This window comes from Setaria italica, chromosome IX, assembly GCF_000263155.2.
Source record: "Setaria italica strain Yugu1 chromosome IX, Setaria_italica_v2.0, whole genome shotgun sequence".
NCBI classification, from domain to species: Eukaryota; Viridiplantae; Streptophyta; class Magnoliopsida; order Poales; family Poaceae; genus Setaria; species Setaria italica.
This window is the reverse complement of record NC_028458.1, coordinates 43,479,436-43,504,732: the sequence shown is the minus strand read 5'-3', so window position 1 is coordinate 43,504,732 and position 25,297 is coordinate 43,479,436. Positions and strand designations below refer to the sequence as shown.

Here is a 25,297-nt window from a genome sequence, read left to right as displayed (position 1 = left end):
ATTCTGGCTCCCTCCCGTAATGTCTGGGCCAGAGCGCGCCAGCAGGTACCGCGCGTGCTTGCGGCCGGCGGCAGAACATAGCGCGTGTGTATCTTGGTGGCATGGTGCTAATACAATGCATGGCCCATCCATGCATGATTATTCTCCTGGCGGCCGGTTATTAGCTGATCAGCCATGTACATGCTTGAGAGAGGATACATGAGCACGTTAGCATGTGACATCCATGCAACTTGTTGCTTGTTTTTCTTTTTCCTCCTTGATTCTTGATATGCTCTATAACCATAGCTGGTATGATCACAAAGCCAGAAAAGATTTGCACAAAATCTCCCACAAGACCGTTTCCTGGCCAACTTACATTATATTTTACGAGAAAACTATGCAACTGTACAAGATGCATGGAGAAACAGGGCAGACGTAGCAGCCTGTGATCGAGAAACTGTACTGAGCTGATAGCATTAACGAAGCTACCCAGCATGAACAACAGTCGTTATTATGTTATTACACTCTTGACTCTTCCCCTTCTAATCCATGAGCAAGAGCAACTTGATGATCGGCAAAGGAAAATTACATGGTGCCTGCTGTCAGTAGAGCCCTAGAAATTTCCACCAAATGGTCCCAATAACTCCCCAGATACATGCGTTAATCATGGTTATTACAAAACCAATCCTGAAAACATCGGGAAGATCAAGATACCCAGCTGCAAAAGGAAAGCAACATGTTAACTAGGATAGCAATCTCAATGGACCGCTCATTCTGTACGAAAACACTACTAAACAACCAAAAAACTCAATTGGTAGAGTCAGAGCCCAAGAATAACCAATCAGGAAATAAACTAGGTTCAGAACAGAAGCTAGACTAATGAAATTACCTCCAAAGTATACCGCTGCCTGCCCACTGCTGTAGTGAGTTATTCCCCCAAACAAATCTGTGTTGAACGCCAAAGCAAGTGCTGAAAGCACACGAGGAACACCTGCTGCTACATGCATAGCCAGAAATGCAGAGTACAAGGCTCCAATATGCCCAGTTTGGCTTGCAAATAGATAATGGATCAGGAAGTAGGAGGCCTGAAGAACACAAAATGCTGCAGGCCAACTCAATGAGAAAGACTGAAGCAGCTTGGCAATACAGTTTGACATCCATGAAACAATCCCTAGGTTTGTGAGTTGTGCTGCCATCCCAACCAGAACTGAAAACCAAGCCAATGTATCCCATGCGGACTTTTCATTCAAGATATCACCCCAGTCCAGCACACCAAGCAGGAGAAGAATGGAGAGCCCAAGCATTGCAGCCACAACACTAGGCACACCAATAGCATCCCTGAACGGAAATTGCAAATAGGTTACATATCCATCATGACCTTTGTTTCAAAAAAACATATCCATCATGACCATGGGACACAAAAAAGCACACTATTTCTAGGGCACAATGCATAAGATCTCATAATTAGTGTTCTAAAGCACTTTGCCTAGTTCGTACGTAGTAGCTACCAATCACTGAAATTAGGGATTAATAAAGATCTACGACGGGTCTCTCAAGTATTTAAACATGCATGTTGTGATGGATACAGATGAATACGATCAACAGAGATAAATAAAAAAGAAAACATGGTGTCATCAATAGCAGGATGCATATGGATCACCAAGTTTCCATATATTAGAAGCAAGCAAGGAACAAGAAAAGAGAAACAAAGAGTGGGAAACGGACTAAATGAATGGGACAGTGCGCTATGGCAACTTAAGGATGAGAGAATCAAACAATTAATTATTCGCTTTCAGATTAATTTGATCATTCCAAGCTAAGTGTAATGACTAATGAGGCTGTATATATGGAGCAGCTTGCATTGCGAAAGTCCATGCAAATATTTTATTTATAAAAGAACCATATAGTCTAATAGGTGGCAGGCTGCAGGATGGTATTGAGATCACGAGTCAACGTTATGAGATGATCTTCTTCAGTGACAGATGATCTTACCCCAAAATCCATAGGGACACTGCAAAAATCATTGTGCCAACCATAACCCATTCATTTTTAGTCACAGGCCCCATCCGCTTCTGCTTCTCTGCAGCCAATGCTGGGGCCTCAGGGGTGTCCTTTGTTTCAGGGGGGTAGATTTTGTACAGCAAGTATGGCGTTGCTAGGAGAGAAACAATAGCTGGCAAACTAGCAGCTTTAAACCATGATACCCATGGATTTGCGATAATAACACCAAGCTCTTCTGCTAGATTCAAGCACAATAGGTTTTGTGCTCCAGCAGTCAGGAATAAAGCACTTGAGCTGCTAGCTGCCTGTCAAGCAAAAGAAACCATCAACATGCATAACATACCAGAAGAAGTATATGAACATTCACCAATCATGAGTAGACAGAAATCGACCTAATAATATTCACCCCAAAAACCGTATTTCAAAAATGGAATTGCTAAGTTTGATGATTTTGAGGATTTTGGCACTAGATGTCACACTGACGGGTGGATCCTAGAGTCACATGCCAGTGGTGATGAATCCAACAGTGCAATGGTAATCCATGATTTTCCTAAATTTTTAGAACTTCTTAATTTCCCTTTTCTTTTTTACAAGGCAACGTCGCCTTAAAAAAAAGGGCAACATGAAGAAACTACTGTTGGGAATCAACCCACATTCTTTTTATATAGATTTTCCAGAAAACGGAATGTGGTCAGCATTAGCTAAGCATTGCACTTACAAGTCAAATCACCTTTCGTTAAAGTTAAGGCTGTATGTACCAACAAAGTTTTCAACGTTAGGGCTGCTTAGATTAGGTGGACATCCACCTAACACAGTAATCTTAGATATCAGATGAATTATTATGACCTCTATCATTTGTGCTTATAAATTTGGCACTGTTTAGCGAAAGATATTTGGTATTACGAGTTCAGTACCGTTTAATGGCAACTATTTGTAAGCAAGAAAGCATAATCTACAGAGTAAAGTACGGGTAAAATAGGCTTTCTACAAGGAAAATTAAATTATTAAATTATTACACACACTATTTCTTTACTGAAATATACTACTTTTCACATTGCCATCAGTTATCCATGTAGAAAATCTCAGGCATCAACAAGCAAGAGAAAGAAAATGAACCTGAACTGCATTGATTACTTGAGTAGCAATGGCTTCGGTTCTGACCCAAAGGTAGTAGGTTCAATATCAAAACAAGTTAATGTTTATTCTCAGTTATTTGAGTGGAGAAGACAATAATTTTTCTTGTCATGCATGTTTTAGTGACAAAATGCACAGAGAGGAATGGTGCACCATTTTCATGAACCCTTAGCTTCAAGCTGAAATGCACAAAATTTTGAAGAGGACTGATGAAATTTTGAAGCTGAAATGCATAAAATTTCAATCTGCCAAGAGAGATGTCCTTAGTTTTTAGCATGCAGATAAACTACTACTTTCTGGCACAACAATTACTGAACGATGTGCATTCCTCCACTTGCTAAATTGTATTGGCGCCATTTGAGCCATTTGCAGAAACAAAGAAATTCTACTCCCAACTTCTAGTTGTGGATAGCAACATGGAAGGATACAGTGTCAAGCTAATTCGATGAACAATGGACCCTTTTCTGTAACTGAATTCCGTAGGGAAAAATGCAGATTCTTAAATTAGTAAGTGATCACCAACTCGGTGCATTCAGATATGTGAGAACTCTTAGACAGATGGGTCCTTTCTTCCAAACTAAAAAAGGGCTTAGACAGGGTAACCCACTGTCTCTTATACTATTTAACATAGTGGTTGGCAAGTCAAAGGGGTGGTTCCACATTTAGTAGAAGATGGACTCTCTATTCTGCAATACGCAGATGACACAGTGATTTTTATGGATTATGATATTGAACAAGCAAAGAATATGAAGATTTTATTATGCATGTTTGAACAATTATCTAGTCTTAAAATCAATTTTTATAAGAGTGAAATCTTCTGCTTTGGACGAGCAAGAGAGCACGAGAATACATACTCACAATTATTTGGGTGTAAACTTGGCTCCTACTCTTTTTGATATCCGGGTTTAGGAAATTGAATAACAAAGACTGAGGATCATTGAAGATAGAATTGAAAAAAGGTTGAGTGGATGGAAAGGAAAATTGTCATCGGTTGGAGGTAGACTAGTGTTGATTAATTCTATCTTATCAAGCTTGCCAATGTTTATGCTCTCATTTTTTGAGGTCCCAAGGGGTGTTTTAAAAAATATTGAGCATTTTAGGTCTAGGTTTTTTGGCAGAATGATCAACATAGAAAAAAAATATAGGCTAGCTAAATGGGAGGTTCTCTGCCAACCGAAACAACAAGGAGGTTTGGGGATCATGAACTTAGATATTCAAAATAAATGTTTACTGAGTAAATGGCTTTTCAAACTATGCAATGAAGAGGGGATACGGCAAGAAATTCTAAGGAACAAATACCTTAGGAATAAACCACTAAGCCAAGTTTACAAAAAACTAGGAGATTCACAATTTTGGAAGGGTTTGATGGGAATGAAGGAGGAATTTCTCAAATTGGGGAACTTCAAAGTACACTCAGGAGAACAACTAGATTTTAGGAAGATACATGGTTTGGAAACAGGACGAAAAACATGCCACTGTGGCTGATGTCTTTAGTGCTATACCACTTAATATATTTTTTAGGAGATCATTAGTCGGTAATAAGCTACTAGAATGGCACAACCTCATTGCTAGAATAGTTCAAGTTAACCTTAATGAAGGGATATATGTGTTTCTCTAGTCTCTACATAAAAATGTAATGTTTACTTGGAAATCTATGTATAAGCATCTCATTAGTTCCGGAGTTAGAGTTAAGCAGGAAATATAGTATATGAGATTACCATTGAATATTAAGATTTTCATGTGGTATTTAAAGAAAGGAGTTACTAACAAAAGATAACTTAGTTTGGAGGAATTGGAATGAGGATAGATATTGCAGCTTTTGTAGTTCTGAGGAATCCATTAATCATCTTTTCCTTCATCGTTTGTATGCCAAATTTCTATGGTGTGCGATATATATAGTATTTGATATTTCTCCACCGGCAACCATGAATGGCAAATTCTCTTCATGGGTTAAACAGGGTGGGCATAAGCCGAATCTATACCTACTGACGGGGGTATCAGTTTTTTGTTGGGCAATATGGTTGTCTCGAAATGAGGTGGTTTTTTCACAAATGTCGACCCAAAACTTTTTTGCAGGTACTGTTCAGGGGAACGTATTGGCTCCGATCTTGAGCCAATTGCAACGAAGTGAGAATGATGAGAAGCTCTTCATTTCAGCATGCCGAACTTTAAAGATGGCAGCTTTACGTTTCTTTAATTCAAATGGATGGTCTTTTAGTTTATGAATTGGTTTTTGAGTCCTATTTGTGTGCTGTGTAATAGCAGTGGACTGATCCTCTTCTTTGAGGAGGTTGAAGCCGGAATATTATCCATTATCTAAAAAAAGATGTGTGAGAACTACAGTCCAAGCAGTATATTGGATCTACTAAGGGTCTGTTTGGCTCCTGGGTGTTAAAGTTTAACACCCGTCACATCGGATGTTTGGATACTAATTAGGAGTATTAAATATAGATTAATTACAAAACTAATGACACAAATGGAGTGTAATTCGCGAGACGAATCTATTAAGCTTAATTAGTCCATAATTTGACAATGTGGTGCTACAATAACCATTTGCTAATGATGGATTAATTAGGCTTAATAGATTCATCTCGCGAATTAGCACAGGGTTCTGCAATTAGTTTTATAATTAGCTAATATTTAGTTCTCCTAATTAGCATCCGAACATCCGATGTGACACTGTTAAAGTTTAGTATCTCGTATCCAAACACCCCCTAATCTAGGAACAAGTAGCAATTAGCAACTTCATCAATTGATCCACCCATGCGAATCTGACGAACTGCACTACTTAATTACCTGGAATTGCGTCATCACAAGATATGATCCGAGCTTCCGTGAAGATGGATGATTGGGCTTGCTGCCAGCCGAGATGGAGAGTGACTTGATGATCGGCAGGAAAATGCCCCCTGCCCTCGCCGCGGTGCTGGGCATGGCCGGCGCTATGCAGGCCTCGCCGAGGGTGAGCCCGTAGGACAGCCCCAGCGTGCTGCTCCCGAGCCACTTGACGAAGTAGGTGGCGATGCGGTCGCCGAGGCCCGTCTTGACGAACCCGCGCGCGAAGAAGAAGGAGATGACGATGAGCCAGATGATCTCGTTGGTAAAGGCGGCGAAGGCGGCGGCGAAGGGGAGCGTTTTCGTGGCAACGACGGTCGTGAGCCCGAGGAAGGCCACGGCGCCGACGGGGAGCGGGCCCAGCACGAGCCCCGCGATGGTGGAGAGGAAGATGGAGAGCATCTGCCACGCGTTGGGGCTCACCTCGGCGGGCCGCGGCGCGAGGAACCGCACGGCGAGGCCGACCGCGATGGAGATGACGAGCGGCACAAGCTTCGCACCGGAGGCGGCGGGGGGCTCTGGTTTGGGGCTAGAATCAGGGGCTGGGGAGGCTCGGAGAGGCTGCAGGAGGTCATGGCGAGGCGTGGGACTGAGGCGTTGATGGTGCGGGGAGAACAGGGAGGGGGAGGTGCGGGGGAGGGAGATTAGGCCGGGAAGGTGGCGGCGGCGGAGGTAGGCCGGCGCCGGTACCGCCGCCACCGGGAGAGACGGCCGGTGAGCGACGACGAGGCCGATCTCCATCGGTGGCAGCGGAAAGTGTGTGGCGGAGTGGGCAGTGGGCGGGAGGCGGGCGGTGGTTCAGGACGGGAGAGTGACCATTTTGAAGTGCATAAGTGGGGGCAATGTCGATGCGTATGAGTTACGACACAGATGAGCGGCAGCTTGAGGCCTGGGCTGCTGGGCCGATTGTGCCTTGGTGGTTACGACACAGATGAGTGGCAGCCAGAGGCCTGGGCCGCTGGGCGGTTGGTGCCTTGGTGGTCGACTGGTCGCAGAAAGAAGAGAGCTCTTGCCTCAACCTCCATCATCCACTCCTCGATGGAAAGATAAGAAGAGAGCAGCCGAGGGAACCCTTGGGCGGAGCAGAACATGGTTCGGCCTTGGTAACTCGAGCACCACTAGGCATGGCAGTTTCTCCAGGATCGATATCGGCATTGGCTGTTCTTTAATGGCAACTTATCGTTCTTTTCGAAAGCACGAGTTCGCTGAAATCTCATTCAGGCAAACACAGTACAGTTGGTGGTTATAACTTAGAACACACCAGAAATACTCAAGAGAGCGACACAAAAGTTAATTACATTCACTGAACGTCACACCTGCACTATGTTTTGCACAAGATAAATTGTCTTCCAGTTACGGATCAAGCTACTCATCCAATTCATTAAAAGTAATAAAATGATCTATGCTAGCAGGAGCCTACATTTGCCCAACCGTTTAAAGATTGATAGGAGGAAAGAGATAACTAAGGTCAGGACGGGAGGAAAACCAGTCACCTACCTCGAGGGACGGCAGGTGCGCCCCTCTGGGAGCTTCTTCATGTTCCGGCAACGATAAAGCTTCAGGCGTGAGAGCCTTGGCATTGCCCCGGTAGGCATTCTCCACTCCTGACTGTTGAAGTAATACAGGTCCAACTCTAGCAGCCGAGGGAATTGAACCCTTGAGCAGAGCAGAACATGGTTCGGCCCCGATGACTCGAGCAATACCAGGCAGGGAAGTTTCTCCAGGATCGGCATGGGGTCTTCTTTAATGGCATCAGCAAACAAATGAAGCTCCCGTAGGCCTTGTGGTAAGAGTCGGCTCTCAGGCAACTTATTAAGGTAAACCTCAACCAGAAAGGTCATCTAAGTTTGTTAGTATATGAATCATCTTTGCGGGTAGTATAGGTTTTCAACATCCAAGGAGAGAGTAGTTGGTTGGGTCATTTGGCTAAAAAAGGCCACCATGTTCTTACTCTGGAAATACTTACTGTCCTCATCTGGGACAGATAAGTACAAGGACTGGAGCTGCTTTTGTGGTCGATTCCTCGGTGCAGAAAATCCCCTTTCAAGGTAAACGTGCCTTAGAGTTGTAGTGTCCCATATAGAGTTTGGCACCACTGAATTCAATTCTGTGTTGTTCAGGTCTATAGTTTGCAAGTGAAGGAATTGTCCAATTGAAGAAGGGAGCGTGACCTGCCCACACTTTCTGAGCATGAGATATCTTAAGTGAATGCACACACTGATTGCCCTAGAGAAATTCGTCAGGCTCGTGTTTTCTACATGGAGCACTCTTAGATACCATAGCTTACGTAGATAGAATGATGAAAGTTCAAAGCCAACCAAAGTCTGGAGGTTCGGCATTTCTGGGAACATGCTATACCATCAAGGTAGTTTTGCAAAGAAGAGCGATAGGGTACCATGGTATTCGCCAACATGGCCTGCAATTTTTTGGAGTGCATGATAGGTCACTAAGGAGCCAACAGTTATGAAGTACTTCCAAAATGAACGAACCGTATACAGAGAATGGAGAGGAAGCGGGAAGCCTGACCTGCAGTGTTGGCGACGACATCAACAAAACCAGCATATCTTGCTTCTTCTATGCACCAATCACGTAAAATATCATGGATCCTTATTTGTTCGCTCCACCCATATGCACCTCGCTTATGCTAACAATTGGTACTAAGCTTCTTTGAGCCAGCTCGGTTACGTACTTATGTGCTACTTTTTCCAACTTGTGCTTCGTTGTACGTGGAATGAAGCCTTCTGCTATCCGTAATTCAATAGGATCCAATATGGATATGGAGTAATCCTCAGGGAAGATAGCAAGATAGAGGAAGCAAGACTTGAGATGATGATCTGGCAAGTCATTGTAACTTGGAGCTAGTATGTTTCCCATCATGTGTCCATGTTCAGTTGATGCCTAGCCCTGTAGTATATCTGACCATGCTTCTAGAGTTAAAATTTTTTGATAGATAGCCCCCAGAACAGCTAGTGCAAGTGGTAATCCCTTACATTTCCTTGCAAGCTTTTTCCCTAGTTTTTCAAACTCGTCAATGTTATGTATCAAGGGCTTTTTAATTATATCCTCGACATGGCTCTTCTCTAGCTCAGTGCTTCCCAAATCAAGAATCTTCAAACGGTTTGCGCGCACTTTCAGATATCTCGCTAAGCTTCCTTCTTATACGCTGAATTTCATTACCAACTTTATCTTGAAACTGCACCGACAAAGCCCTTCTTGAGCGCCTGTTTCGCTTCTCCATGTAGTCCACAACTTGGACGACATTTTCAGCTGATCTGTCTAACCCAAACAGCGGCACTTTCGTTCCCTGATCTCCGCTTGGTGTCGTGCTGGTTGCTGGATCAACTGAACCTGGACCCCAAACCGTAGGACCGTAGGAGGTGAGCTGGGGGAGGACAGGCAGGTGGATGGGTCAAGTTGGGCCCAGATGGGCTAGCGGGCCATGGGGACATGGAGTTGGGCTAGGAGATTGAGCAGGCCGGCTCAGCTCGAGCGGGCCAAAAAGATAGGCCAGATTAATAAAAGAAAGAAAGAGAAGAGAGGTGGTGGGCTGGCTTGAAGAATTCGGCCCAACCTGAAGTTTAGGTTTAGGAATTGGCTTGATATTCATTTGAAAGACTTTTGGCTTTGTTCAAATTCGAAATACTTTCTCTCCACCTGCTGCCAACAGTATTTCTTCGGAATTCAATTTTAGGGAGTTTGGTATTTGGTATTTTGACAGGGGTTTATATTTATTCAAATTTGAAGGGAGTTCAAAAGGTTAGGATTATAGGGTTGTTTGTTTCTGGGGTTTTTTGAGGAAATGTTTTGGATTAAATTCTAGTATAATTCGAATTTAATTAGAGTTCAACATGGCTGCACCTGCACCGCTGCACGCACGACAGCGCTGGCAGGACGTACAGCCACCATCCATCCAGGCGTCGTCGCAGGAAGAGCTGGTGTTCCTCGTTACGAGCGGCCCGGAGCTGCACGAGCTCAATGGCGGATCTCGTGTTCGGCTTGTCGAAAAGGTGCGCCGCGCCATTCCTTTTCTTTATTTGGGGGAAGATGCCGGAGCTTTCATTCACTCATCACAGAGGGATTACGATCATTTAAGAGGACTGACGCGTGACGCGGCGAGAACGATTTCGCTGTTGAGCTGGCGATCATTTAAGAGCAGTGACGCGTCACAAGCCGGCGAGCTGGAGAGGGACGAGAGGCTCCCGCTGCCGCACCTCCGCGAGGCGGCGTTCGTCGGCTTCGCCGCGTGCTGGCGCCGCTCCTGCTCGCGGGCGCCCGGGGCCTGGAGGCGATGACCGTGGCCGCCAGCGGCCGCGAGCTCGCCTTGCTGTCGCTGTCAGGGGCGGGCACAGCATATGGACCTGGGTGCCCAATAATTTTGCAAGAAAAATACCAGGATATGTGTATGTATATACATATATGTATACAAGTAACAGGCCAAACTGTGCATATTGGAGCCCAAACAAGCAAAACAGCCTGCTATTTTCCCCCCTCCCTCCCGTATTGGGCTGGCCCAAGAGGCCGAAACAGCACCCGCAGCCACTCCGGCAGGCCCACACGCCCCAAGGGCCACATCCAGAGCAGGTTCTGCTGCTCTCTCTCCCTCTCGTTGCTCTTCGTGAGTTCTCAGGCAGATCGAAATCGAGATTCCCAATCGATTTTTCTCTTCCTCTACCTCCAACTGAAGTGGAGTCTTGCCGATTCCTCGAATCCTCGTCGGCACGAGGGGAGCCGAGCCGCCGGGCGCCGGGCGCCTGCCGCCGCTGGCTGTTGGCCAAATAGGCATGCATCATTCAATCCCAAGGATTCATTTGCTGCTTCTGACAAGGAGAACTTGATAAAACTTGCTAAATTTTATCCCAAAGACTCCTCAATGACAGACTTGAGGCGTTTATCCTTTCAACTTGGTGGATTCATTATTGATGTTCGTAGTGATGAAAGATTTAGTACAGTGAAGAATATTGGGGAGCTTTCAGTTTTACTTGTTGAAACGGATATGCATTATAGATACTCATTTGTCCTTCTAAAATTAGTGTTGCTGCTATGGGTTGCAACAGAAAGTGTTAAAAGGGCATTTTCAGCTATGAATTTTGTGAAGAATAAGGCAAGAAACAGCATGGGAGAACAATACTTGAATGATTGCTTGGTTACAATTATTGAGAAGGATTTTTTCCTACGTGTTGCTGATGAAGGCATTATCTCTCGTTTCCAAAAGCTGCCTCGTCGAGTTAATTTGTAATTTTTATTTATTAGTTTGTAGTTTCAAGATATTGTATGGATAATGGATTAAGCAACTATTTGTAACGTACTACATACCTTTTGTTTTCATAAATTATCTTTTGTATGCTACGACTGTTTGGTTCACTAACATTTATGTACGCCCAATCTCAAATTCCTGCATCCACCACTGGCAACTTGCTGAGGAAGAGGTGGATGAGATGAGGCTGGAGAGAGTCCTGGAGTCACGGCTGCCTCGCTCTAGGGGGGTTGGGCGGCTTCCTGCAGAAGCACCACCGTCGCCGCCGGTGTGCCGGCGTACTAGTGGGCGCCGGCCAGAGCAACAGGCGGAAGATAGTGCGAGCATATTACGTGGCGCCGCTGAATTTTTTTCTCCAACCTTAATTTGATTATTGGAAAGAGAAAGCCAGTCAAACCTCTCCACATTGTATAAAACGTACAAGCCAAGCCACTGTCCAGATAGGAAATACAAAAGATCACAACCGTGTTCTTCTCAGAAGCACAAGTTTGCTTGCTGAAATCTCATGTCGAGAAACAGAGTACATACAGTTGATAGGTGTAACATAAATACACCAGAAATACTGGAGAGAAAGCAACAGAAATGCATTGCAATTTACATTCTCCTCTCATGCGCGCGTGCGGCATGCGACGACGAAGCACCAGTTGAAGATTGCATTAAAGACGAAACACCTGCAAAATGCGCACAATTAATTGTCTGCTAGTTACGGATCAAGCTACTCATCTAATTCGTTGAAAGTAATAAAATGATCTATGCAACCAATTGACTCGCAGTCAGGAGCAGAGAGAAAGTTTAAGGGCGATATCAAAGGTAATTAAGGGCAAGAGGGAAGGAAAATCAATCTCCTACCTTGCATCCTTTCCCAACCAGCTTTTTCCAGGTGACGTCATCTTCAGGATTCATGCCCGTGCGAACCAGACGAAGCTCCTTGAGGGCCGGCAGGTGCAGAAGCCCCTCCGGGAGCTGCTTCATGTTCCGGCAAAGATAAAGGTTCAGGCGTGAGAGCCTTGGCATCGCCTCCACCTCCAACCTCCACTCCTCAATGGAGAAACGATTAAGGTACAACTCTTGCAGCCGTGGGAACCCTTTGGCAGAGCAGAACATGGTTCGGCCTTCGTACCCCCGTAACTGGAGCACCACCAGGCAGGGAAGCTTCTCCAGGATTGGCATCGGGTCTTCTTTAATGGTTTCGGCGGATAAAAGAAGCCTCCGTAGGCCTTGCGGGAGAAGCCGGCTCTCAGGCAACTTATCGAGCAACGTGAACACACCAAGGGTAACCTCAACTAGAAAAGTCATGTTTGTCAATAAATGAATCGTCTCTGCGGGCATGGACCACACTTTCAATACGAGAGTAGTTAGTTGGGTCATTTGGCCCAAAAAGGCCACCATGTACCCACTTCGGAAGAATTTAGTGCTCTCCTCGTGTAGGAGATGCAAATGTAAGGACTGGAGCTCTTTCTGTGAACAATTCCTCGTAGCTGTTAAAAATGTGTTATGAAGGTAAACATGCCTTAGAGTAGGGATGTCCCATAAAGAGTTTGGTATGGCCGATCTCAAGTTCGTTTCTCTCAGGTCTATAGTTTGCAAGTAAAGCAATTGTCCAATTGAAGAAGGTAGCGTGGCCTGCCTACACTCTCTCAACCCGAGATATCTTAGGTGAATGCACCCACTGATAACCCTGCCAAAATCAATTAGGCTCGACTTTTCCACATGGAGAACTCTGAGGAATCTCAGCTTGGGTAGGGAGAATGGTGGAAGTTCAAAGCCAAACAGAGTTCGGAGATTAGGTGTTGCTGTGAACATGTTACCATCACAGAAGTTTTGAAAAGATGAACGATAGGAGACCATGGTATTGGACGAAGATTCACCAACATGGCCTGCAATTTTCGGAGTATATGGCAGGTGTAAGTAAGGGCCAAAAGCTACAAAGTACTTACAAAGTGAAAGTACTGTATTCACAAAGAGTGGAGAGGAAACCTGACCTATAGTGTTGTCGATGACATCAACAAGACCAGCATATCTCGCTTCTTCAACGCACCAGTCACGTAAAATATCATGAATCCTTATTTCTTCAATCCATCCGTGGATCTTGCTTCGACTAACCACTTGAACCAAACATCTTTGAGCCAGATCACTTACGTACATACGTGCTGTTTGTTCCCGTGTGTGCCTTGTTATAGGTGGAATGAAGCCTTCCGCTATCCATAATTTGATAAGATCCCATACAGATATGGAGTAATCCTCAGGGAAGACAGCAAGATAGAGGAAACAAGATTTTATATAATGATTTGGCAAGTCACTATAACTTCGAGCTAGTATGGCTCCCATCATCTGCCCATTTTCAGTTGACACCCAACCCTGTAGTATATCCGACCATTTTTCTAGATTTAAATTCCTTGATAGATAGCCCCCCAAAACAGCTAGTGCAAGTGGTAGTCCTTTACATTTCCGTGCAAGCTTTCTCCCTATCTCTTCAAACTCATCAATGTTCTGTATCAAGGACCTTCTATATGGTGGTAAAGCTTTCGTACTAAAAAGTTCCCAACTCTTTTCACCATCCAAGAGCTTCAGTTGGTGAACATAGGTTGGCATTTCAATATGATTAGCAACATCAATCTTCCGGGTGGTTAACATTACTCTACTGCCATTATTTGCGTCTGGAAATACTTTGACCATTCTATTTATTTGGTTCCATGTATTTGTTGTCCACACATCATCAAGCACAACTAAATATCTTTTTTCTGTAAGGAAGGCTTGTATCTTGTTTCTCAAATCTATTTCTTCCATTTGACCAACTTCTCTACCATCATCTCTGCCCCTAGTGATTTGTTTCATAATATCCTTCAATAAATCAACAACCTCAAACTTCTGAGATACAGTAACCCAAGCAATTGCGTCGAAATGTTGTTTTATTTTATCTGAAGTGCAGATTTTTCTAGCAAGTGTAGTTTTTCCTGCTCCACCCATGCCAACAATGGAGACTACACTAAGCTTGTTATCCTTTTCAGTTAATTTTTCAACTATTTCTTTTTGCTCATTGTCAAAACCGATAACAGTAACAGCTTCAAAATTTTGGAGCACAAGACCGTGATCTTGCAGGGATTCATCATCAACATGAAAATTGCCTAACTCTGTATTACCCTGATAAAGGAATTCCAAATCTCTTGTACTTTCAAATATCTCCCTAACCCTCCTCCTTATACGTTGAATTTCATTACCAACTTTATGGAGAGTGATCAAATCGCTTGGTAAGCGAGCATACCTTGAAATGGCACCGACAAATCCCTTCTTGAGCATGTTTCTCTTTTCCATGTAGTCCACAACTTGGAGGACATTCTCAGCTTCATATGTGGCATCCCTGATCTGCCTAATGCAGACAGTGGCATTTGCATTCCCTGATCTCCGCTTGGTGTCGGCATCTTTGAGGAAGCCCTGTAGCCGCTGCAGCTCATCTTTCAAGAACCCGGCTTCACCAATAACTCCGCACAGCAGTGTGGTCTCCTGGACAGCAAGGTCCTTGATGCTCCCAGCGACGGCAGAAATAGCAGGCTCGACCATCTCTCTGCTCTCGATCGGAGTCTGAATGGATGGTTGGAAATGGGGTGACAGAATGCGGTTGTGGTTGTGGCAGGAGTGGTTTTATCTTGGAATGCAAACGTTTGCTTTGGGGTTTGATCTTCGCTCAAACACCATGGACATCAAGGCAAGAATATGCCAAAGATAGCAAAGCAAAGCAAAGCACGTCCGCTAGAAAGATTGCCCATTGCAACACCATGGACATCACGGAAAGAATATGCCAAAGCAAAATATCACGACTGAAAGGAGTTGTGTAAGTCACAGTATCCGGCTATCCGCCGCAACGGTCGGTGGCGCAGTCTCCAGGCATCCGGGAGTCCCTTCAGCGTGCGCCGCCACCTCCTGGAGTTTGAAAATTGGACAATGAGCCAGGGATCACAGCAAGCTGAAGCATGTAATGGCAGCTTGCGGTCAGGGAATTGGATCATCTGGTTGTCACGTATTGTGGAGGAGACACACAGATGCAACGCTATTGGAACTAGTTCGTCTTGGACAGAACTCTGGTGTCGGAGTATTGTCTCGATAGCTGGTAGTTCATCCATGCAGGCATAATTCATGCGGGATATTGCTCACGCAAATGCAACTAGCTATGCTTTGTCACCTTCGGCTTGGCTACAAATACCAATCAACGACCATGGATTTGGCTCATCACATCAGTGGCCCGGCCAGACCGACTAATTAATTATACATTTTGTGTCCACTTTGTCCAGATAGGACATACGAATGATTGCAATCGTTATTTTTAAAAAGCACAAGTTGCTGAAAAATCTCGTTCAGGCTGGCATAGTACAGTTCATGGGTATAACTCAGTCTCTCAAACACACCAGAAACGCGTTGCAAGCTGCATTCGTGTCTCATGCGCTTGTGACGACAAACCAGCAGTCGAAGCCTACTGCTTTACCAATAACCAATTGTCACCTGCGAAATGGACACGATCATTGTCTTCCAGTTACAGACTGAGCTACTCATCTAATTCACTAAGGTCCCATTTGGATTTTTGGAATTGAATTCCATTCTAATAATCGTAATTTAGACACAAATTAATTAAACTAATATATTTGTATGTGGAGTAATTTGTATATTATTGTTGGCCATATGGAACAGATAATTATGTACTGCACTTCTACTGTAGGAAAGCGAGTCGAAGAGCGTGCTATAAGTTGCACATTAGAAACATAGTACGAGGATCTATACAATCAATTTCCATCTCCCACCCTATGAATTTAAGATAGGCTTATGGCTAAACTTTGAAAAGTTGTGGAATGCCACATTTACAGTGACGGGTCCATGGACCCGAGGTCCCCAATGGGACCGCTTTCCACCGCTTTCCACGATGCCCGGGAGTCCCTCAGCAGCCCGGTGCCCTAATAATCCTTGCCTATATAAAGGCCTAACACCCACTATGTCAGAAACGATTTGTGTTGGCATGTCGAAATTAGAGTGTTGGTGGGCCTTATTGCCACCAGCCAGCGTAAGGGTTCCTGGGACCAGCGTGTTCAAAGCCACCAGCACATATGTATTTGTGCTGGCGGGGGCTTATGTCACCCGACAGCACAAACAAAAATAAAATAGCTTGAAGGAACCGTACCTCTCCCGGTCTCTCTTTATCTCCCTCCGCCTTATCTCTTTCACGTGTTCTCCTCTTCTCACCTTTCTCTCTCCCTTATCTCTTTCACGTTGAGCAAGCGGCGGGCGAAGGTAGCGGCGGCCGGTGCGGGCGGCCGGCGAGCTGCGCGAGGGGCCTGCGGGCCAGTGTCGGCGGCCGGCGAGCGGGGACGGGCAGAGGTAGTGGCGGAAGGTCGGGGCTGATGCGGGTGGCGTGGCCAGCCAGTGGGCTGCGGGGTAGCTACGGGCAATGAGGTGACGTGGACCATCTGGATCTGGATCTGCGAACAGAGGCACCGGTCAGTTTTTGTCCCCATCGTTCTTCTGGTTTGGTGCTGGGATTGGGGTTGATCTCGCCTTCGCATGTGCTGATATGCTTCATAGCTTTGTTTATGCTTCATGGCCAGTTGAGGGTGGCGTTGGTGGCAGCAGAGTTGACGGGGTGCGGTCGGTCAACGGTTCTGGCGACACAGCCAACGAGGGCGCCGGTGGCGTGGCCGGCCAGCAGGGGCGCTCGGCCTGCAGGCGGACAACAAGTGCAGGGGCCGGCGCGGGCATGCCCGGCGCAGGCGGCTTGCTCGGGCATCGCTTGTGGCGCGTTCAACCGGCGGGGCAGCCTCAGGCGGCGGGTGCGGCCTTCCGGCGGACTACAGGTGCAGGGCCAGCGTGGGCAATTGTAGTGAGCAGCGTGTGCAGCCCAGGTGACACGAGTGGCGGTGGTGCCGGATGCGGCAGCACGAGCGGCTACAGCCTTTTTTTATTTTTCCTAAAAATATCATTGCCTTTTATTTTTCCTAAAAATATCATTGCTGGCGGGCCTTCTAATCAGCCATCAATACAAATCGTATCAACCCGCCAATAGAGAGACCATTTCTGCTGGCAGTGGCTTCTTGGACGCCAGCAGAGAGACCATTTCTACTGGTATTGGCTTGCTGGTGGGTGAGAAATTGGTTTTGACTGCCAGTGCAAATGTTTTCTAGCATAGTGACCCTCACGCCAGGGGGCTGATCTTTTCCCCGAGGAGGAGCAACCAGAAGAAGGGATCAGGGAGCAAGTCATAGAGATGTCCCGGCCGTCAATCTTCCATTCACGCCCATCCATCAAGGGAGCCGCCAGAGGAAGGAGATGGGATGACGCGACCTCAAGCCATCGACGCCAGCGTCACCGTCCGGCCCGGGGACGCCCATCTACTTCAGGCCGGATCTTTTTGCCATCGGTAGAGCCGGCAGAGGAAGGAGCTGAGGAGGTGATCCAGCCGGCGCGCGACGCCCTCAAAAACCGGTGTCTGCACCAGCCGGTGCCGCCCTCTACAACCTTCACTAGCAAGCTCCGTCCACCGTTGGCGCAGGGGGCGCTGAGGAAGCAATGGCCCCTCTCTTCGTCTGCTGCGACGCAGGTTGATCTCTTGTACTCTTCCTTTCTTCTCATAGATCATATGCATGCGCACGCACGGCTCGCTCGATCGGGAAGGCAGCCGGAGGATGAGCTGTGGAGGCCATCCATCCTCGATCCATCAGCCGGCGCCGCCCTCTGCAACCTTCACCAGCAAGCTCCCCCACCATTGGCGCACGGGGCATCGAGGCTGACGAAGGCGACGAGCAAGCAGGAGAAAGCCATGGCCCTCTCTTCGTCCTCAGCGGCGCGGGAACATGAAGCTGCGTATTTAAGATGGAGGCACGATGTCCACGACCGGCGGGGACGCTGCGGGTTGCCGGTAGCCGATGGAGGAGCCGATGCCGATGGAGACGACGTCGCAAGGCCGCTAGCCCAGGGGTCGGCGCCCGCAAAGTTGGCATCCGAAGCTACCGGACGTCGAAGGCATGAGGGCGAGGCTCGGACGATGCGTTGCCAAGGCAGCGGCCGCGGAGCCGCACCATCACACGAAGTCATCAAGCCGCCGGCTTTACAACGCTGATGAAGACGATGCCGGGACGGCAGGCGCTCAGGCGACGGAGACGTCGTGAAGACGTCGGATTGTGCTCGGGCTGACAACAAGTTGGTGCTGCCGATGTACAGTCGGAGGCCAGGAGCCGGACAGCACTACTCGGATATTACGAAGACCTTGCATCTACATATAGATGCACAACCACTATGAGTTAGCAATCAAGGAAGGAAGTCCAAGCTCTTCTCCGACGGCTTCTCCACGGCCCGGCCTTCACGCACGTCGAGGCTTGAAGACTACCTCGGCCTCAACGACCAAGACAGCGTCAACACCACGGAGCTACCGGAGGTGGTGCCGGGACGAAAAGACGGCGGACGACGATGACACGCGAGGCTGTCGGCTAGGCTATGCTGGGACAACAGAGGCGGTGCTGCCGCCGAGGGTGGCACAGTGCCGGTCCTATGTTTTTAAGGGCCCTCTGGCGAACTCATCACGAGCGCCCTCTAAACTATATATAAATTTTATAATATATATAAGCGCTAATTTTTCTTGCAAAAACAAATCTAGTAATATATTTTTAATTCAACATGTTTAATAATTATCGAAGAACAATAAAGACTTAAACTAATAAGATTACCTTAAGGAAGAATAGAACTCCATAATATACATTGCTTCTCATAAAAATATAGTTCTTCGGGTATTTCTTGATGCAAAATCATCAAGGACGGTATTGAGATCAATAGTGTCCAAGATATCCCTCTTGATGGTGCACATAGCCAATCCATTTAACCTTTCTTGTGACATAGTTGATCTCAAATAGTTCTTCAACAACTTCAATTTTGAGAAACTTCTTTCTGCCGAAGCTACAATCACGTACAGTTAAGAGGATTTGATAGGCAACTGAAACATTGTGATAGCAATCTGCAGCTATAACAAACTCCAGAATCTCAAGCACTGACATCAAAGAATCTGGCAAAGTCACTTGTAGCATCTTTAATTTTGAAAAAAAAATCATTGATCTCAACATCGGATGAGTTATCCCGAGAAAATGTTTCCACAAAATTCTTGCAGTGCAGCCAAAGATCAGCTTCATCCAAAGATTTCAAATTTTTTGAGTTGAACAAGAACCCAAAAATGTTATCTAATTTTTTCATCTGCTCAAATCTACTAGTCAATGAAGCAATTGCAGCATCAATCATAACATTGAAGTACTCTACTCTAAATGAGTCCACAGCAGATCGTTGTATTTCCTCATCTTGGTCATCTTGTTCATCAAATTGTTTCTTTCTCTTTCCTTGACGTTTTGTACAAAATTTTGGCTCTATATCCATTTCAGATGCAATGTTTTTTGCTGTATCCATACTAGAAGTGAAACCTTCATCTCTATACTTCTTCAAATATGATATGACACCTTCAATATGTTTGAGAGTATCATCTATACTCACAATTTTAGATTGCAACTTCTTGCTCACCTTATTTATAGAGAATAAAATATCGTGCCAAATAACCAAACCAACTAAAAATTCAAAATTCTCTAGTGCACTCACCAAAGATTGACATTCACTAACTGCCATTGGATCATCAGTTGAAGCCTTCTCTAGCACTATTAAAGCTGATCTTATTTGAGGAGTTTGGAATCTGATAGCTTGAACACTTTTTATTCGACTTTCCCAGCGTGTATGAGACCGTGACTTAACTGTCAATCCTCGAACATTGTCCACTAAAATTTTCCACCTTTTAGTAGATTTTGCAAACAACGTGTATATACGTTGGATGAGAACAAAAAAAGAAATAGCTTGCCTGCAAGATTTAACAAATAGTAAGTTTGAAAGTTTTCCCAAAACATGACATATTATATGAAAACAATGTATAATAGAAATAATAGTTTACCTGCAAGATTTTCCCATATCACAAAGAGTAAGATTCAAACTATGACATGCACACGACATGTATAGTGTTTTTCGATTAATTTCAAGCAAGCGCTTCTGAACACCTTGGTGAGAACCCTTCATATTTGAACCATTATCATAGCCTTGTTCTCTCACATCATCAATATTCAAATCAAGGGTGGCCAATACATTCTTTAATTCATTAAAAAGACCCAATTCTGATGTGTCATCTACCTTCAAAAACTCTAGGAAGAACTCCTCTACCCTTGGAACATTCCTTGACATATTGACACACCGAATAATTAGAGTCATTTGTTCTTCATGGCTCACATCTGGAGTACAATCTAAAATCACAGAAAAATACTTTGCATCTTTGATGATCTTTAGTATAGTTTTTTCACACAATCTGCAAGAAGAGAAATCATCTCATTCTGAATTTTATGCCCAAGATAATGATGATGAATCTCATTATTTTGAATCCGCCTAATATGGTCTTGCATCACGGGATCAAATTCATCCATCATTTCAACTGTGCCCAGAAAGTTACCATTGCTATCTTGATATAGTTTCTCATTTTTCCCTCGAAAAGCCAAATTATGTTTAGCAAGAAACTTGACAGCACAAACAATTCTTACTAAAACTTGTCTCCAACGCTCTCTCTCCTTTGCAATTTCTCGTTGCAAATCATCGTCAATTGTTTTATTTTTGCTCAATCTTAGCCTAACTTCATTCCAAGTATTCATGTTTGTTATATGCTCAGCACTGTTCTCATGTTGCTTGAGTCTAAGACTAAGATGTTTCCAATCTCTCAATCCATCATGTGCTAGCAAACTTTTGCTCTGACTTGATTTGAACAATTTGCAGCAAAAATAAAAAACTTTGTCCACATGTTTAGAGTAAACCAACCATTTTCTATCAACCACCTCACCATTGCTTAACTTTCGGGAGTAGTAAGCATATGAAAAATGTTTATTAAGAGCATCTACAGGGAACTCAAAATTCAATTCTCTCACCGGCCCCTTTTCAATCAATATATATCTACCCTTATTATCAAGATTTTCCCAAGTTCTAGGATCAAAGACATCATGAATAGAAGCTTCTTGCACATCATCAATTGAATTTTCAGGTTGAGAGGAAGGCTGTAAATTTTATATTCTTTGTAGCTTCATCAATGTCATCAACTTGTTCACTTAAATTATCATTAACTTGTTGCTGTTGCTGCCCTTGTTCTTCAATATCAAGTGCATCTACAGGATTATCATCAGGCACAACACTGCTTGAAGCTGAAAAAAACTTATGTATAGCACCTTTTTGAGATTCAATAAATTGATCTTCTACTCTTTTCCGTTTTCTTTTTGAGATCCCGAAAAATATTTTTAGGTAACATTTTAAGTTTCTAACACCTAAATTAGAAGAAAAATATGACTATATGAGTACCGAGTACTAGAAATCGAAGTAATTAATTTAGATTAAAAACGATAAGGAAAAAAAGCCTGACGAGGAAGGGAGGAAGCACACTGCACCTGCACGAGCCGCAGTCCCGCACGATGTGCCGTCTGTGGTCTCAGGTCTGCCCGTCGCGGCATCGTCGTAGGCAATCTGCGGTTGAGGTGTCGCCGTGCCGGGTCGCTGTCGCTTGTCACAGTGCACGACAGGGGGCAGGGGGCACTCGCACAGTCACCACGTCGGCAGGGACCAGGGGCATGCGGAGATGACGAATTACGGACGGCCAACTGTGGACGGCGTGGCGTAGACTTGAGATCATGCGATAGGCGTTCGCGTCATTGCCTGTGTACCTAAAAGGCCTATACGGCTATACCTATTACCTGGGGTCTTGGGCTGGGCCCCCCCACTCCTGTGGGCCCTAGGCCGGTGCACCTCGTGCACCCTCCAAGGGCCGGCACTGCAGCTGCGCTGACCAAGACGGGGAGGCATGCCATCCTACTGCGATGAGGTGCTGCCGGGCTGCGGGCGCAACTTCCCCGTTCTCAATATCAGTGTCGAGCAGGCACGCCGCAAAGTCCCGTGAAGTTGTTGATTCGTTGAACGCGGTGTCGGGTCCAATGATGTCTTCCTCCTTTTTCACCTTCTCGCAGCCAGCAACCCGCACAACCCTCCCGCCACCAGCCTCCACCGCCATGTGCCGCTCCGGCCGCCTCCCACCTCCGCCACTTGCCCCGCCGCTAGCACCGCCTACCGACGATCCTCCACCACCCGACCAGCGGTGGCATCGCTGCCGGCCTCGCCGCCCACAACCCGCACCCACCGCCAGACTTGCCACCACCCACTGGACATCCCTCGAAACCCACCGGCCATGGAAACCCCCTCCAGCAAACCCAGAAACCCCAAACCCGAAGCTCCAAAGTACCCCAGCCCCTAAACCCTAACCACTGTCCTCACCATTGCCGCATTTCGTTTCGGGTGGCCGGATTTCACCAGCGACCAATCGATTCTAAGGAGGACGCGCTCGCCCCCGCCTCCACCACCTCACACCCAACTCCGGCGGCGAGACACCGCCTCCGCCGCCGCCCTCCACCGCGGCCACCACTAATCTCACCGGCAATCGCTTGAATCGACGTCGGGCTGTCAATCCCGGCCATGGATTTGGGGAAGAGAGAGATGCAAGGGACGGAGGAGGAAACCGTGCGGGGAAGACAAGCGGCAGTGAGAGAAGATAAGGCTGGGGCCTGCGGGAGAGCATTTCACATGGTTGTGGGGCCCACGATGTCTCACGTGATCTTGCACGCGGGCCTCTCGACTTAAGGCAAAACCGTTGCTACTCACGATGTCTTATCTTACTCTTACCTATATATCTTACCCGTTGCTACGCACGTACCCTCCATGAAATTCCTATTCCTTAATCAGTACCATCTCGCCATCCGAAGCAACGCCGCACCAGCTTAAATGTTCGTCCTCGCGAGCCATCCTCACCGAGCTCGGTTGCGCGGGCTTGTAACCCAAGTGGGAGCATTAAGGTGATGTGGATGTTTGGTGCGGACTCTGGGTCTGGGTCTTGCTGGCCCTGCCCGTTTCAAGTTGGTAGTCGCCTGTGTGGTCCAAGCGAAAGCTCGGGTTTCACTGGACACTAAAGTGGCAGGAATAGCGTGAGGCTGGCTTTGTTGGCTTCACAGAGCAGCGATCACTGCCCGCTTCCAACGGTGGAAGGATAATAGGCCGCTACATCATGGGCTCGACCTGGACCCTGAGGAGCTGGCGGCAAGGACACGATAAAAAATATCACGCGTTAAGCAACGTCGTTTCGCCGTAGCAACGCATGGGCATCTTTTGCTAGTCGAGAAATAATGACCCATTTTTGGGTTCTCGACCTCCCAAACCTTAAATCATTGTGTTTTGCGTGGAGCGGTTTCAGACTAACTCTACTAAAAGACCCTTCTTATCGATATTTTCAATATTATCTCTATCTACATGTCCCTTTAAAGTTTTGATTAATATGTGATCAAGCAACTCTAGCATTATCCATCAACCACCGCTGAAGTGAGAAATATGGATAAGCAAAAGAAATTGATTGTCCAAACCTACCGTCTAGTGTAAGTCCCAAATGCGTAGTTGCTCTTATAGTATTGTTGGTCAAAGAAGCCTTGCCCAGGTTTATTAGGAAAAACTTGAAATTCATTTTTATTATTATTTCTAAAACAGATGATTACGTTTTTTTGTTTTTTCCAAGCTAAAAACTATTTTTAAGTTATAAGTGAAAACTTGATGGTATACAAATTCTCCAAGTTCGTAATATTTAGTTACTGTCATAGTTGGAGCCTTTGAGGTATAATATCCATTTGAATACTAGTCGCAAAATCTAGTTCACTCTTAAGATGAAAGTCTACTCCCACCAACCCATTCACATTCCCAAATCCCAATTCCCACCCCTAACCCAAACTTCGAGGTTTTTTTCTTACTAATCCCAAGTTCCTTATTCCCCCAGCCGCCGTCCACTCTAGCCTCCCTTGCACTTACTCTAGCGGTGCTGCCGCTCCCTGCAGGCGATGTCGGCTGTGGAGGCGGACTCCCCGACAATATGAAAGCTAGGGAGTGTGGCGGAACCGCTCGGATTAACTTAGCTAAAGTACAATTAAGTTGCCTAACACGCGATCATATGCTTTAATCAAGTTAACTCAGCAATCCGTCGGATTTCATCCGATAAACCACTATACAGGACCGAGTTAGCATAGCTCACACGAAGGTGAGTGGTTCCAGAGAATACAACAGATCATCCACTTAAACAAGTACATTTATTTCATTCACCACTAGTTCGGAAATCAAAGTTTTACAAAGTGCATAAGCAGCGGAAAGATAAAACAGAACAGCGGAAGCTAGCGCCAGGTCGGATGTCCCTGATGAGGCCGATCAGGACATCAATGATCCCTCTCCTCACCGTCCGAGGAGGGATCCCACTCGACCGTCCACCCAGGAGGAAGCTGGGGAGGCCAAGTGCCAACAGCAGCACACTCAGAAGCTTCAACTTCACCTGAAAGATGTGCCACAAGCAAGGCTGAGCTACTAAGCTCAACAAGACTTAATCGACCGGTGGGAAACTACTCCACCAACTTCTAGACATGCAAGGCTCCTTGGCTAATGGGTTTGTTTTGCCAAAAGCGACTACAGTAAGTCCTTACTTTCAATATTTTAGCTCAGGTTTTAAGTTCATTAACCAGTCTACATTAGCAACTTATGCTAAACAAACATAGTTTCCAACCAAGTTAAAGAACAATCATCAGGGTTCACATCATCATCATGTTCCATCTTTACTCAGTGTAGCATAGCGAACCTAATCTCACGACATCCGCGTACCATAGAGGATCGCTTCCTGTGTCGGCCGTCCCCATCAATTCCTAGGCACGTGTCAGGTCCAAACTTCCCTTGGCATGCAATGCTCCACAGTCCCGACCTCTTGTCGTACTGTGACCGCACTTGCACCCACATGATGCACCATGGGAACCTCGTTCCAGGGACAGCAGGGGTATAAGCCACGCCCTAGTTCAATCAGGTACTAGGCTTCCCCATCCCATACTAGGTATGAGATTAGTACTTTCAAACACTTGATCACGAATACCAACACTTCTCGACCTTAGTCCAATTTCAAGTAGACAGACGGGGCAATCCACCGACCACCAAAAATAGTTCACAAGG

The 25,297-nt window shown here is 45.9% G+C and overlaps 2 protein-coding genes, 1 long non-coding RNA gene and 1 pseudogene across 3 annotated transcripts; 1 reads left to right on the top strand and 3 right to left on the bottom strand.

Annotated features, from left to right (window-relative positions):
- Positions 1 to 286: 286 nt before the first annotated feature.
- Positions 287 to 6,753, bottom strand: LOC101759872 (dicarboxylate transporter 2.1, chloroplastic). The gene is made up of 4 exons (XM_004984057.4): positions 5,911 to 6,753; positions 1,972 to 2,285; positions 869 to 1,317; positions 287 to 697 (listed from the first exon to the last, which is right to left on the bottom strand). Exons 1-4 carry the CDS (start codon positions 6,685 to 6,687, stop codon positions 582 to 584), a joined length of 1,656 nt encoding a protein of 551 aa, XP_004984114.1. The 5' UTR covers positions 6,688 to 6,753; the 3' UTR covers positions 287 to 581.
- Positions 6,754 to 8,392: 1,639 nt separating this feature from the next.
- Positions 8,393 to 9,355, bottom strand: LOC105915182 (annotated as a pseudogene).
- Positions 9,356 to 11,578: 2,223 nt separating this feature from the next.
- Positions 11,579 to 14,861, bottom strand: LOC101757690 (putative disease resistance protein At1g50180). Its single transcript, XM_004984050.4, has 3 exons — positions 13,183 to 14,861; positions 12,050 to 13,077; positions 11,579 to 11,871 (listed from the first exon to the last, which is right to left on the bottom strand). Exons 1-3 carry the CDS (start codon positions 14,756 to 14,758, stop codon positions 11,857 to 11,859), a joined length of 2,619 nt encoding a protein of 872 aa, XP_004984107.1. The 5' UTR covers positions 14,759 to 14,861; the 3' UTR covers positions 11,579 to 11,856.
- A 1,546-nt stretch (positions 14,862 to 16,407) lies between these two features.
- Positions 16,408 to 18,849, top strand: LOC111255802. Its single transcript, XR_002675769.1, has 2 exons — positions 16,408 to 16,680; positions 16,789 to 18,849. It is a non-coding gene; the product is annotated as an uncharacterized LOC111255802 (long non-coding RNA).
- The last annotated feature ends 6,448 nt before the right edge of the window (positions 18,850 to 25,297 follow it).